The sequence below is a fragment of the Mus caroli genome, chromosome 11 (genome assembly GCF_900094665.2).
Source record: "Mus caroli chromosome 11, CAROLI_EIJ_v1.1, whole genome shotgun sequence".
Lineage (NCBI taxonomy): Eukaryota > Metazoa > Chordata > Mammalia > Rodentia > Muridae > Mus > Mus caroli.
In genome coordinates, this window is record NC_034580.1 from 92,802,638 (window position 1) to 92,816,263 (window position 13,626).

Consider the following 13,626-nt stretch of genomic DNA (forward strand, 5'->3'; position numbering starts at 1 on the left):
GCCTCGAACTCAGAAATCCGCCTGCCTCTGCCTCCGGAGTGCTGGGATTAAAGGCATGCGCCACCACGCCCGGCTTCCAGTACTACTTTTGTTAATTGAAATATTACATAGTTGCGGTTTATAAAAACTGGTAAATGTGGGGCAGCCCCGCCTGAGGAGAGGTTCAGGCGTTTCTTCCTTGGAAAGAGTGTTCCAGACCTTTCCATGGAATTCACAGTTCAAAGCTTGGCAACAATATGGCTTATTATTGTTTTTTCATGTTTGTTTGTTTTTGTTTTATTTTATGTTTTGAGACAGGGTCTCACTGCATAACCCTGACTGGCTTAGAATTCACTATGTAGACCAGGCTAGCCTCAAACTCACAGAGATCTGCCTGCCTCCCAAGTGCTGGGGTTGAAAGTGTGTACCACTACTCCAGCTGATTTTTCATTTTGCTTTGGTATTTTTGTTTGTTTGTTTTAAGAGATCATGTAGTATGTAGCTGAGTCCAGAGATGAACTTCTGATTTCCCTGTCTCCACTCCGGAGGAATCACAGGCCTGGCCTGCATGACTGTTTAATATCAACCATCATTGCTGCTGGGTTTGCTGTGTTACGTGGGCTTTTCATCAAACCCGTGTGGACCGCTTCTGTACTCTGATTTTCTATCAGGCTGGCTTTGGAACGGAGCAGCACTGCCCAGGAGGCTGTGCACGTGATTGCAGGCTTGCTGGACCGCTATGGGCAGGAAGGCAGCTGCCGGGAGGATCCAGAGCCATTCTGCTATCACAACACCTTTTTACTGGCTGATCGGACAGAGGCGTGGGTGCTGGAGACAGCTGGGAGACTGTGGGCTGCTCAGCGGATCCAGGGTAGGAGTCTAGCATAGAGCCTGCCTCCGAGAGGGAACCTAGACCTCCCCAGGTACTGCCCTCCACTTCTGGAGGCTACCATTTTTGTTCTTCCTGACAGCCTTGGGCAGTGGGAAAGCTGATGGGTCATAAAGGGACAGGGAAGGACACCCTGGGAGACTAGAAATGAACACACTTAGTAACTCTCTTTCTCCTTCACCTGACCAAATGTTCTCATGCTTCAGCCTGCCCCTTCCTCTGGGAAGCCTTCCTGGATCTCCCTGTGTGGTTGATTAGGAGGGTCTTATACAAGCAGCTACCACTTTGCTGTCACATCTGTCCCTATGATTTAGTTCTGATTGCTTTGTCAGTCTCCTCATACCACAGGCCCCTTAAGGGCAGGTTGTACTTGTTTAAACTGTCATCTAAGTATGTCACCCAGGGTCTAGCACATAGTGGGTACCCCATAACAGATAAACAAGTTCCTCTTCTTATACAGGAGGTGCCCGGAATATTTCCAACCAGCTGAGCATTGGTACAGACATCTCAGCTGAACACCCAGAGCTCCGCAGCCATGCCAAGGCTCAGGGTTGGTGGACTGGGCAGGGCCTCTTTGACTTTGCAGAGGTCTTCTCCCTGACCCAGCAGCCTGTGCGCATGGAGGCTGCCAAGGCCCGATTCCGGGCAGGGTGTGAGATGCTGCAGCGACATCAAGGTCTGTGAGTGGTGGGCAGGAGGGCCACAGCACCCCAGCTGGAGTCCCTGTCACACTCTCCCATTTGCTGAGCCCCCCACCCACTCTGTCCTGGGCAGGGAACATCACAGCAGAGGTGATGATGGGCATCCTCAGGGACAAGGAGAGCGGCATCTGCATGGACTCCGGAGGTTTCCGCACCACAGCCAGTATGGTATCGGTCCTGCCCCAGGATCCCACAAAGCCCTGTGTCCACTTCCTTACTGCCACCCCAGACCCATCCAGGTGAGGGGTGAAGGGGACATACTGCAGTGTCAGGGACATGACAGCACCTGTTCCTGGTTACTACTTCAGTCCTTCAACCTGTGTCTTATTAGGTCGGTATTCAAGCCTTTCATCTTTGAAGTGGGTGTGTCCCAGTCCCCCCAGGTGTTGTCCCCCACTTTTGGAGCCCAGGACCCTGTTCGGATCCTCCCTCGATTCCAGACTCGGGTGGACCGTCGGCACTCACTCTATCGTGGACACCAGGCAGCCCTTGGGCTGATGGAGGATGAGCAGGTAAGCCCGGGGAAATGTGCTGAAGGGCTGAAGGTAGGTAGGAAATATCTTTTGGGATATTCTGGGACCAGAAAGGGCTGTAGATCTAAGGAGAGGTGGGACCTTCAGCTAGTCTTGGGAGACCCTGCCTGCAGGGAGAGGGTTCACATTTTTCACCTCTGATTTTCACAACAGGAGCAGGCACAGCAACTCCGGGAAAAGCAGCAGCGGCTGGAGCAGGAAGGCCTAGAGGCTCTCAGAGGGCTGCTTACCGGTGAACAGACCCCACCACCCCAGGGCCTGGGCAGCCTCTTCCAGGCCTTTGTGGAGAGGGAGCAGCAGGCCTATGCTTAAGCATGCAGGAGCTCTAGGGTAGTTGCCCTGAGCTGTGGTGGGTGCGGTGGTGGGGTTGAATCACAGCCATCCCTTCACCCTGCTCATCTAGGTTTGGAGTGACTTAATAAATGTTTTATCTCCTTCTTCAGTGAACTGGATCTCAAGTCTATTGAGAGAAGCTGAGCTGGGGCAAAGGGCAGCTCCCAGCAGGGTGGTTGCTAAACCTGTAGTGCCAAGCCACAAACCCTAATGATGGGACCTAGCTTTAAATGGTGGTGGTGGTGGTGGTGGTGGTGGTGGTGAGGTTTTCATGAAGTCCCCTCACTAGGTAGATGGCTACTATTTGGGGACAATCAGGATCCCAAGGTTTAGTCCTTAGCTTGGACTGCATGGTGACATGTCTTTAAAACAATTACTCAGGAGGCAGAGGCAAGTGGATTATCTGTGAGTTCCAGGCTAGCCTGGTCTGCACAGTGAGTTCCAGGCCAGCCAGGGCTACACGGTGAGGCACTATCTTTAAAAAAACCACAAAGCTATCTCACCACAAGACAGCAAGGTGCTCCTGCTTCGTGCCCTTGAGGACCAGTGGGACCCAGCCTTTTTAGCCACCCCTAAGAGGTTAAGCTGCTTTGAGGGACTGTTTTTGCCTCCTGGTTTTGAGTCCTTGACTTGCCCCCTGTAACATGAAAAACATTCCAAGCCCAGAGACACTTTATTGGGGCAGAGCCCGAGGAGGAGGCTGCATAGACACTGTGCACTACTTTGTGCTTTTCTTGTTTGTCGTTTTTGTCGTGCTGGGGGTTGCAGCCTGAGAGGTCTTGGAGGTTGTGACTGCTAGAGCCCCCTTCCTTGCCTGGACAGAGCTTTTCTGGTTCTTGGAAACCTGTTTCTTGGTAGAAGAGGCAGTCTGGGTTGAGGAGGTAGCTCTAGGGGCTGACTCCTTCCCAGGCTGGTCAGTGGCAGTAGAGCTGCAGTCCCCAGCCATGGGCACGGCAGGCAGCAGGGGCAGGTCTGTGAGGACAGGCTGTGTCTCCATCCTTGACAAGTGCTCTGTCAGTGCTGCCTGCTGCCTGCGTTCCTGATGCTGATGCAGTTCCTGCTCCAAGTCCTTGAAGAATCCTGGGGGAGGAGAGGTGTAGCCTGGGCTCAGCAGGAGGGCCTTGGGCTCTGGGATATCCCTGGGTAAACCTCCCGTCATGCCCAGTAAAAGGAGTATGGAGCTGGGGCTGGGAGGCATGAGTTGCCAGCATCCCCTAGTTAGATCGTGCCCTGATTCCAGACAGAGGTGGGTCATTGGCACTCACTTTATTATGGACAGCAGGTGGCCCTGAGGCTGATGGAAAGTGAGCAAGTAACCCCCAGGGACTATGTGCCACACTGGGAGGGTGACACACATGCCACCCTCCTGAGTGGCTCTCTGAGAACATGAAGGGCCTAGAGTGGAGGAGACCACGAAGCTGCAGAGAGACCACTCCACAGAACTAGCTGCCTAGGACGGTGTCAGTGAGGTTCTCCCAGTCTCTGGGGCCAGTGTGAGCCTGGGGTGACTGCAAACTGGAAATTGTCACCTCGCTCTGCGCAGAAGGGGCCATTGAGCTCTGGAAACTCCTCATCATCTGAGGATTTATCCTCCTCATCTGAGGTCCACCGCTCCAGTATAGGCTGCTTGTCCAGGTCCAAGAGCAGTGGCAGGGCTCCTATCACCATCTTCCTGTAAGGCAGAAGGAGCAGAGGCTACCCACGAGGATGTCCTTGGTGTGGGACCCGGGAGGGTACAGTGACGTGTGCTTTAGTGCCCATCCCTGGATGGGAATGACTTTAGGAGATGGGCTGGGGTCAGCCTCAAAGAGCACCAGGCTGGCTCCTGTGAGGTGCTGGATATGGGACTCAGGCTAGGGGCAGAGGGCATGATGGCTTGCGGCTGACAGTGGCTGCCTAGAGCACGGGTGACGCGCGCTCAGCTCACCCTCAGTCCCTTCTCACCTGTAGCCATCCTGGTTGGTGCAGGGATTTCCACACAGGTTGAGGATAAGAAGGCTCTCGGGGAGCTCATCTGTACGGCAGAAAGAATGGGGTCTCATGCCTGCTCTGCACCCCCTTCCCCAAGAGAGACAAGCATCGGGGACTATAGCAAAAATCAGAAGGAGCTTGGAGCCAAGAGGAGGGAGGACCCCCCATTCCATGAACTAGGGCCAGGCGTCCCTACCTAGCTTCAGCGTTTCTATCAGGTTCTCAGACAGGTCCAGAAACTGGAGGTACTGGAGGTCAAGGAGGTTTTCCACGTGCCTGATTTGGTTTCCTGCCAAAGACAGGAAGCTGCAAAGGAGGAGGGAGGGACAGAGACAAGGCTGAGCTACAGAATGGCTGGAGGAGGAGGAAAGAAAAAGGAGGAGGGCGCCAGGTACCTAGGCTCCCTGTGTAGGTAGCTGGCTGACAAAGTGGGGACTCAAAGCCTTGTGGGCTGAGGGAAGCAGAGTCAGGCTTAGAGAGCCCCAAGCCAGTTCCAGGGGTGTAGCCAGTTTCTCGCCACCTGCCACCCGACACCCACCACCCACTCCCTACTCTTTCCCTGCCTTGGTGCCACATACCGCAGGGAGGTGATGCATGCCAAGTTCTCAATGCGCTGGATCTTATTCTGCAGGAGGAAACCAGGGTGGGGAAACCGAGTTAAGGCAGCTGGGTGGGAAGTCTTGTGAAGGGGATGAAGGTCTACGACCATGGCTATGCTCAGCAGCAGCCATTACCCTTGGAGAATGGCCACTCAACCTGACCGAGTAGCTGGATGCCACTTCCTTGGGGAGAGAGGATTTGTTTTCTCTCGTCAATGGTTAATGTGTAAACTTGGGGCTAGTTCAATGAGTTGACCAAAGAGGGACTGGAAACTCAAGAAGGAAACCAAGGGGCCCTAGGGAAATGGAAAAGGCTTCCTGGGGGTCTGCAAACCCAGAAGGAACAATGATTGTGTACGAGTTGGCTCACAAGACTTTTATAGGAGAAGTTTAAGGCCTCTGGCTATATTCACCCTAGGAAAGGCTGAAGATCACCCAACCACCACAGCACAGCCTCCAAAAGATCTGAAGGGCCCCAGGCACTGCTGGAGCCCCTGGTTCTACTGTGCAGACATGGCCAAGTCCAAGAACCACAACACAACACAACCAGTCCTGCAAATGGCACAGAAATGGCATCAAGAAACCCTGGTCACAAAGATACAAATCCCTTAAGGGGCTTGACCCCAAGTTCCTGAGGAGCATGCGCTTTGCCAAGAAGCACAACAAGAAAGGCTTGAAGAAGATGCAGGCCAACAATGCAAAGGCAGTGAGTGCGCGCGCAGAGGCCACCAAGGACCCTGTGAAGCCTCAGGTCATCAAGCCCAAGATGTCAAAGGGCCCCAGCCACAGATTCAGTCTCCTGGCTTTCATCGCTCACCCAGGCTTGGGAAGTGGATTCAAAGCTACATCACCAAGGGGCGTAGGCGCTGCCAGCCAAAGCCCAAGGTTCAAAATGAGGCAGGGGCCAAGGCTTCAGCTGCAGCCCAGGCTCCCAAAGGTGCCCAGGCCCTTGTGAAGGCCCCATGGAAAAGGCTCCTGCCAGTGTAAAGACAGATGGACTGCTGTGACACACCTACCCACACACTATTTGCAGATGACCAGTGTCCTATGCTGTTTTTACAAATAAACTCAGGCAAGATCAGAGAGAGAGAGAGAGAGAAAGAGAGAGAGAGATCTGAAGGATGTAGGCAGTATCAAAATGGTAACTGGGTACTTGTTTAAACATTTTAAATGACATTGTATGTGTGTATGTGTCTGTGTGTGTGGTGCGAGAGCACATCTGCATGGAGGTCAAAAGACAAATTGATAGTTCTCTCCTACTATGTGGGACTTGGGTTGAACTTAAGTTACAGGCTTGGCAGCAAGCCCTTTTATGTGCTGAGCCATCTTGCCAGCCTTTGTTTGTTTGTTTGATGGTTGGTTGGCTGGTTGGTTTTTCGAGACAGGGTTTCTCTGTGTAGCCCTGTCTGTCCTGGAACTCACTCTGTAGACCAGGCTGGCCTCAAACTCAGAAATCCCCTGCCTCTACCTCCCAGGTGCAGAGATTAAAGGCGTGCACCACCACTGCCAGGCTGTTTGTTTGTTTATAGACACAGTCACTCAATTTGGCCTTGACTGGCTTGGAAATTATAGAACAGGCTGGCCTCTAACTCAGAGATTTGCCTACCTCTGCTTCCCAAGTGATGGGACCAGAAACATGCGCCCCCACACTTGGATCTATATTTATTTTAAGAGTTCTGTGTGGCAGACTGGGACTTCCTATGTAACTTAGGTAGCCTCGATCTTGTCAGTCTTCAGTGCTCAAGTACTGGGGTGACAGGCATATGCCACCACCCCCAAATGGGAACAGGCTTGAGCCTGAGAGGATCTTCAACAGTCTAGAAGGCCTGGAATCTAGACCAAGAGAAGTGTCTGAACATAGTGATTCTAAAGCTCGGAGCTCTTGGTAAGGTGGGGTAGGAAATCAGTCTTTATGCTGGTTTGTTTGTTTTGCTTTGTGTTTTCGAGACAGGGTGTCTCTGTGTAGTCCCAACTGTCCTGGAACTCACAGAGATCTGCCTTGCCTCTGCCTCCAAAGTGTTGAAATTAAATGTGTGTGCCACCACCACCCAGCCAGTAATTAGTGTTTCAATTCAGGAGAATTCCTACACTTGATCTTAGCCAAAAGGCCGAGAAGCGATTCAGGAGAATTTCTGATCCACTTGGGAATGTTCTCCTGGCCAAAACACCAGAAACACAGAGATGAGCTGTTCAGCTGTTTTCAGATTAGATAAACTAGGTTCACAGCAGGGAAAGGACAGGAAGCACGTGTGTGTGCACGAGTGTGCGTGTGTGCTGGGGGTGGGGGAGACTTTACCGATTGCAGGTAGAGGCTGTGAATATTCTGGAGTTTCTCTAAATTTCCGATACAAGTAATCCCTTCCCCGTCCAGGCGGACAGTCTCCAGTTCATCGAGAGTGTGAAACCTAGAGGAGAGTAGGCAGGGTTCACACCTGTGGCCTTCAATAGATGACGGGAGGGAGGGAAGAGGAGACGTGTCTCACTCAAGGAAGAGGGCGAGGGCTAAGTGGCTTGGAGATGTCAAGGACAGCTTTGTGACACTAGTCTAAGTCATGAGACTGGCTGGTCTCAGACACGTGGTTCTCCAGTGGTGGCACAGAGAAAGCCAAGCACAAGCTGGACAGGGACCCTCTGGAAAACTGCTAGGTGGCTGTTCATGCTTCCTGGAGATTCAGAACAAGGGAAGCTTTCCTTGGATGGCGGTGGCAAGGCTGGGCTGAGGATAGATGTAGAAATACCCTCCTGTCTCCTAGCAGAACCTTTCTCCCTTTCTAATGATTATGGAAGGAAATCACTTGTTCTGTCCTTACGCTCATTATTTCCAAATGTACTGAGTGTCCTCGGGACAAATGACGTAGGCCCTCGGCCACGGTTATTAGGGAGTCCAACAAGATAACTATGACAGGTGGACGCCAGAGGCACAAAAGTGGGTACATGGGCCATGCACCAACTCCACACTGGGGGCGTCAGGAACTTCCTAGAAGAGGTGACCAATGCATAGGCAGTGAGAGGGGGGAGGGGGAGGGGGACAATGCCGTGCATGCATGTGCTAATCCAGCTTGTCTTGAACTTGCATATGCCTGCGAATCCTTTGGGTACTGTAAGGTGTGGATTCTAATTCAGTAGGTTTGAGCGGGTGTCCTTCTTTCTTTCTGGTAAATGCAAAGAGCTTCGTGTAGCCCTGGGTGGCCTCAGACTTTCTGTGTAGCTGTGGAGAATGAGCTTGACCTTCAGATCTTCCTGCCACGACCTCTTGAGTGCCAGGATTACACGACAGCCAGGTTATTGTGGTTTTTAGCAATGTGTCCAGTGAGCTACATCCCCGGTGGAAATTCACTTCTAATAAGCCAAGCTCTCAGGCGATGCCAAGCAAGACCATGCATGGTCTGAGGGCTGGAGAGATGGCTCAGAGGCTAAGAGCATCACTGGCTGCTCTTCCAGAGGTCCTGAGTTCAATTCCCAGCAACCACATGGTGGCTCATAACTATCTTTAATGGGATCTAGTGCCCTCTTCTGACATGGAGGCTGGAATGAATTGTACACATAATTAAAAAAGAATGCTAAAAAAAAAAAAAAGAACATGGTATGAGAAATTGCACACTTGTAGAATGTGGCTGTAAATAAGGTTGGTTGATGCTATTTGGATTTTACTCTAGCTGTAGTAGGTTGCTGAGGAAGTTTCTACCAGGGAATAATTAGATTTATTATTTATAACAATCAATGGGGCAACAGCAGTATGGGGAGGCCAGACTGGGAACTGGGCAGAGAATTTTGGGGTTTGCTAAGAGGTGAGGTAGTGACCTCCAAGGCAGCTGAGGATGTATGAAAAAATCATCTTCAAGAAGTAAAAACCGCCGGGTGGTGGTGGCGCACGCCTTTAATCCCAGCACTTGGGAGGCAGAGGCAGGCGGATTTCTGAGTTCGAGGCCAGCCTGGTCTACAGAGTGAGTTCCAGGACAGCCAGGGCTACACAGAGAAACCCTGTCTCGAAACAAAACAAAACAAAACAAAGAAGTAAAAACCAACCGGAAAGTAATACTGATTGGTAAGTGGAGTAAGTAAAGAGAAACACGAGTTTCAAAGTCAGTACAGCTCAGCAACCTGGACGTCAGTGTTCCCGCCTTCAATCACCCCTTTCTCTCCTCTTCACTCACATCTTTTCTGACAGGTCTTCATCTCCAGGGAAGGTCAGGTTCCGCTTGGTGATAAGGGCTTCAGTAATGTGGACACCTTCCTCGGTTCTCTGGGCAGCTTTCATAGCTGGGGAAAGATGAGACGTTTGTTGCCTGGATTTTTTTTTTTTTTTTTTTTTGGAAACCCGACCTCACTGTTGCCCAACTATTCTGTCAACTCACCTTCCTGCTCGTCTCCTGGCATGATCTAAAATAAACAGCCGCTGCTTGAGGCAGATAGATGGACGAAGGCGAGCAGAGAAGCTTAGACGGTTGGGCCGGTTGAACCCAGGTTGGAGGGAAGACTGAGGAGACAAGGACAGGGGGTTCTGAGAATTACTGGGAGTGCGGTGGAAAAATAGGAGTAAATGGGAACGAAGGATCTGGAGTTAGAGGTGTGTGGCGTGGCTTTACTGGCCTTAAACTGAAAGGACTAGAAGGAATAGAAAGAACCGTTCCTTGAGGTCTCGCGTCGTTGCTAGGAGACAGGACGCCAGGTCTGCCGGAACGGAGGGCGGGGTGGGCGGAGGAGGGAGGAGCCCAGCTCCACGCATGCGCATAGCGGCCCCATCAGGCGCCACGCCCACTATTTCCGGGCCCGGGTTTTTTATTGCTACCCCACAATCCTTAGCTACTTCCGTCTCCGCGCAGCTCTCATGGGAGCTTCCTGTAGCGATGGCTGCGGCGGTGGCCGGGATCCTCCGTGGAGGTCTCCCGCCCCGGGCGGGTAAGGAGTGGCCCAGGGCCTCCCTGCACGCAGGCTGGCGCTCTCTAGCCCTCGCCTCCCTCCTTTCCTTCTGACCTTTCCCGTAATCTCTGACCGTCGACAGCTCTCGGAGACCCTGCCACTAGCCGGATCTCTGATGTGACTGGGTCATTACCTGTCGGTGACATCCCTTCCACAGCCCCTCCCCCCCAAGCCGGGAACCACAGCAGCGCTGTCACCAAAAACAGTGACAGGTTCCTACACCCCAGAACCTCGCTTTGGATTTTTCTAACCCTTCGCTCAGTTCTTACTCCTGGTCCCGGAGAGTCCTTGCCAGAAATTTTATGTATTCCTTCTTAAGGTCTTAGCCCAAACACAGATTCAAGTCTTCTCTCAACTACCCTCTCTCCATAAAGAGCAGGTTCTTTGGTCAAATTTATTTTTATCAAATCAGTCTAGTTTTGTTTATGCACTTGTCTCGTCTGATCTGTTAAACTTCACTGTGTCCATCTCAGCTGTGGTGTCTGCTGTTAATAGGCATCAGGCATTTAATGGGCAAAATTGACACCATACTGTAGGATTGTACTCATTGCTTCAAAGCAAAGGCACCTTGGGAGGAAGGCATTATTTTTATTTTTTAAAGAAGTATTTACTTTATGTATGTGAGTACACTGTTGCTGTCTTCAGACACATCAGAAGAGGGCATCAAATCTCATTACAGATGGTTGTGAGCCACCACGCGGTTGCTGAGAATTGAACTCGGGACCTCTGGAAGAGCAGTCAGTGCTCTTAACCACTGAGACATCTTTCCAGCCCCATCTCATCCCAAAGGCACTCGTAACAGCTCTTGTGGCCCTTAACCATAAAACCTCTCATCCTGGCAATCCTCCATATTACCTGGAGTCTTCTAGCTGGTCTTTTCCCTGCAAAACGACGCTGTTGGTCTTTATGTTAGGGTTGAAAGAGTCACCTTGGCTCAGAGCTTCGGAGAATGTCCTTGGGTGCAGAGGGGACCTTCCAAGCTTTTCCTGTCATCAAGATTGTGCTATTGGGCACAGAAAGGTCAGAGGGCAGCTTGCATGCCTCTTTTCTCCATCATAGGGGGATTCCAAGGGTTGAGTTTAGCTTGTCAGAGTTGGTGGGAAGTGCATTTACTGTACTGGATTAGTCGTCTCGCAGGCCTTAATCTTACAGTTTGAGTCAGGGTCTCATTAGTGAGGTTGATCTTGAACTCAGATTTCAGGTATTCACCATCTGACCTGAAGAAAGACTCCTTTGGGCGAGTTGTGAGGTTGTTGTGTTTTTACCCCCTACTTGCTTCAAGTCATAGGAGCCTCAGAGCCGTGGGATGAAGCCATCATTAGCACGGGAAGAGTTTATTAAAGTACAACTTTCTGGACCCCACCACCGAGTTTCAGATTTTAGAGGTCTAGGGCAGGCAGTAAAGTATGTGCGCTCCCACACAAAGCTGATGGTGGTGTCTTGATGGAGGTCTTTGTGATTCAAGAACTGCGGCTCAGAGCGAGGACTGGCATGGTTGGTCATGGGGGTGTTCTTTCTTTCATTTGCTCTGCTTTTCTTGCTGGCTAGGGATGGAACCTCGGGCTGGGCAGGTGGACAGTTCTGTACCTCTTAGTTGCATTCCCAGCCCGGATGACTGCTTTATGAATAGTTTGACTGGAGCACGGTCTCTTTGCTTTACATATTGTTTGTGGCTGCACCGGTTTCTGATTGGTTAGTTGGTTGATTTTTTTTACATCTTAGTACCCCCAGCCAGCCTGAGCCTGGACCTGAGAGATGCCTCTATCGCCGGAGCCCTACGAGTGAAGATGTGCAGCACCATGCCCAGCTTGTTTCTTCATTTTAAAGAATACTATCCTGTCGTGTAGCACTGACTGGCATAGAACTCAGTGTGTAGACTACTCTGGCCTTAAATGTGGGGCAGTCCTCTTGCCTCTGTTTTCTGAGGGCTAATTTATACGCATGCTCCACCATGCCTAGGTTATTATTACGAAGTTATTTTGTGTGGTTTGATTGCACATATAAGGTATACTACATTTCTGCCTGGTGCCTGCAGGTGTCAAGAGAGGGCTTTAGCTCCTCTGGAACTGGAGTGACAGACAGGTGGATGTGAGTCATCATATGGGTGCTGAGAAGTGAACCCAGGTTCTCTGTCAGTCAAAAAGTGCACTTAACCACAGAGCCATCTCTCCAGCTCCAACCACGCCCAGGCTTTTATGGCTGCTTTTAGCAGGGTTGACTGACAAACTATATGAACCCCCAAACTTAAAATATTTATTATTTGGCCATTTAAGGAAAGCGTTTTCTCGTTGCGGATGGTTGTGAGCCACCATGTGGTTGCTGGGATTTGAACTCTGGACCTTCGGAAGAGCAGTCGGGTGGGGTGCTCTTACCCACTGAGCCATCTCACCAGCCCGAAAGCGTTTTCTCAATCCTCTCCTCATATGCTTTGATTATTAATTTAGGCACTGCTTTGCTTTTTGAGTGGTCTTGTACCCGGGACTGTTGTTGTCTTACAATGGCAATTCTGCCTTAGCCTCCTGAGTGAATTACAGTGTGCATGCTAGTCCTGGTTCTCCATTTCCCTTGTACTTTTAAAGTACTTCATCTTGTAAAAAAAAAAAAAAAAAATCTTTTAAAATTCTAGGACTGTACACAAGGAGGACCTGTGGAGGAGGACTGGATCTGTAGTCCACTTGGTAAAGTGCTTGCCAGCGCCCGCACGGGGCCTGGATTTACCCCAGCAGGCTTAAAGCAGGCATGGTGACATAGACCTGCAGTCCTGAAGGCGGCACACGGGTGGAGTGGGCAGTGAGTTCAAGCCAGCCTGGGCTGTATGAGATCCTGTCTAAAGACAAACAGAAAGCAACAGTAACAAAAACCTGGAGAGAGGATTGAGCCTCTGCTAAGGTCACCCACTAAGAGGAGAAGAGAATTTTTTTGTGCCATGCCTAACTCTGTGAACCGTGCCTTTCTCTGTGGAGGTGGAGGTGTCGGTTGAAGACAAGCAAGGTCCTCCAAGGGGCTGTGTCTTATGTTGCCATCTCCCCTTGTAGCTTGGCTGCCCACCCTCCAGACTGTGCGCCATGGCTCCAAGGCTGTGACCCGTCACTGGCGAGTCATGCACTTCCAGCGGCAGAAGCTAATGGCGATAACTGAGTATATTCCTCCCAAACCTGCCATCAACCCGAGATGCCTGCCACCTCCTCCCAAGCCCCCCAAGGAGGTAAGGCAGCTCAGTGTGTGTTACTTGGTGGTGGGTTCATGAAGCTGGACTACAAGCCCTGTGGCTACTCAGATCAACAGTTCACTTTCTGAGAGACAGAGTGTGTGTGAGAATGTATGTACACACTTGCCACAGCTCATGGCAGAGGGCAGCTTTCAGGATTCAGGTCTCCTAACACCTCATAAAGTCTTCTGTTTCTGCCATGCTGCATGCTCCACGCTGGCGCACGGCTTCCGGTGAGTGAGAACCGGTGAGTGTCTCACCACAGGAGCTGTGACTACAGATGTGTGAAAGCACACCAGACTTCCTTACGTGAGTCCAGGGGGTGGACATCAGATTGTCAGGCTCCTACAGCGGGCACTCTGACTCTCTGAGTCTCACCCACCCTAGATCCTTTATAGTAAAATACACACTTGGTTCTGCGTTGATGTCACACTCTGCATTTTCTGTAGTTTTTACTTGTCTCCAAAAAAAGCATCTGGAAGCTTTACTAGTC

The 13,626-nt window shown here is 51.1% G+C and overlaps 3 protein-coding genes and 1 pseudogene across 3 annotated transcripts in view; 2 read left to right on the forward strand and 2 right to left on the reverse strand.

The window, feature by feature from the left end:
* Positions 1-2,549, forward strand: part of Scrn2 (secernin 2) — a 4,074-nt gene extending 1,525 nt beyond the window's left edge. The window contains 5 exon segments of the mRNA XM_029483057.1: positions 651-850; positions 1,329-1,544; positions 1,643-1,808; positions 1,901-2,081; positions 2,256-2,549. Of these exon segments, the coding sequence (XP_029338917.1) occupies positions 651-850; positions 1,329-1,544; positions 1,643-1,808; positions 1,901-2,081; positions 2,256-2,414 (922 nt within the window). The 3' untranslated portion in view covers positions 2,415-2,549.
* A 540-nt stretch (positions 2,550-3,089) lies between these two features.
* Lrrc46 (leucine rich repeat containing 46) overlaps positions 3,090-13,626 on the reverse strand; it is a 13,720-nt gene continuing 3,183 nt past the window's right edge. Inside the window, exons 2-9 of the mRNA XM_021175790.1 lie at positions 9,361-9,482; positions 9,160-9,265; positions 7,302-7,410; positions 4,985-5,031; positions 4,603-4,712; positions 4,380-4,449; positions 3,965-4,107; positions 3,090-3,515 (exon numbers count right to left, since the gene is read on the reverse strand). Coding sequence (XP_021031449.1) covers positions 3,154-3,515; positions 3,965-4,107; positions 4,380-4,449; positions 4,603-4,712; positions 4,985-5,031; positions 7,302-7,410; positions 9,160-9,265; positions 9,361-9,382 — 969 coding nt within the window. The 5' untranslated portion in view covers positions 9,383-9,482 and the 3' untranslated portion in view covers positions 3,090-3,153. The remainder of the gene's footprint in view (positions 3,516-3,964; positions 4,108-4,379; positions 4,450-4,602; positions 4,713-4,984; positions 5,032-7,301; positions 7,411-9,159; positions 9,266-9,360; positions 9,483-13,626) is intronic.
* On the reverse strand, positions 6,976-7,125 carry LOC115032746 (annotated as a pseudogene).
* The window catches only part of Mrpl10 (mitochondrial ribosomal protein L10), a 7,766-nt gene continuing 3,953 nt past the window's right edge, over positions 9,814-13,626 (forward strand). Inside the window, exons 1-2 of the mRNA XM_021175791.2 lie at positions 9,814-9,904; positions 12,961-13,130. Coding sequence (XP_021031450.1) covers positions 9,853-9,904; positions 12,961-13,130 — 222 coding nt within the window. The 5' untranslated portion in view covers positions 9,814-9,852. The remainder of the gene's footprint in view (positions 9,905-12,960; positions 13,131-13,626) is intronic.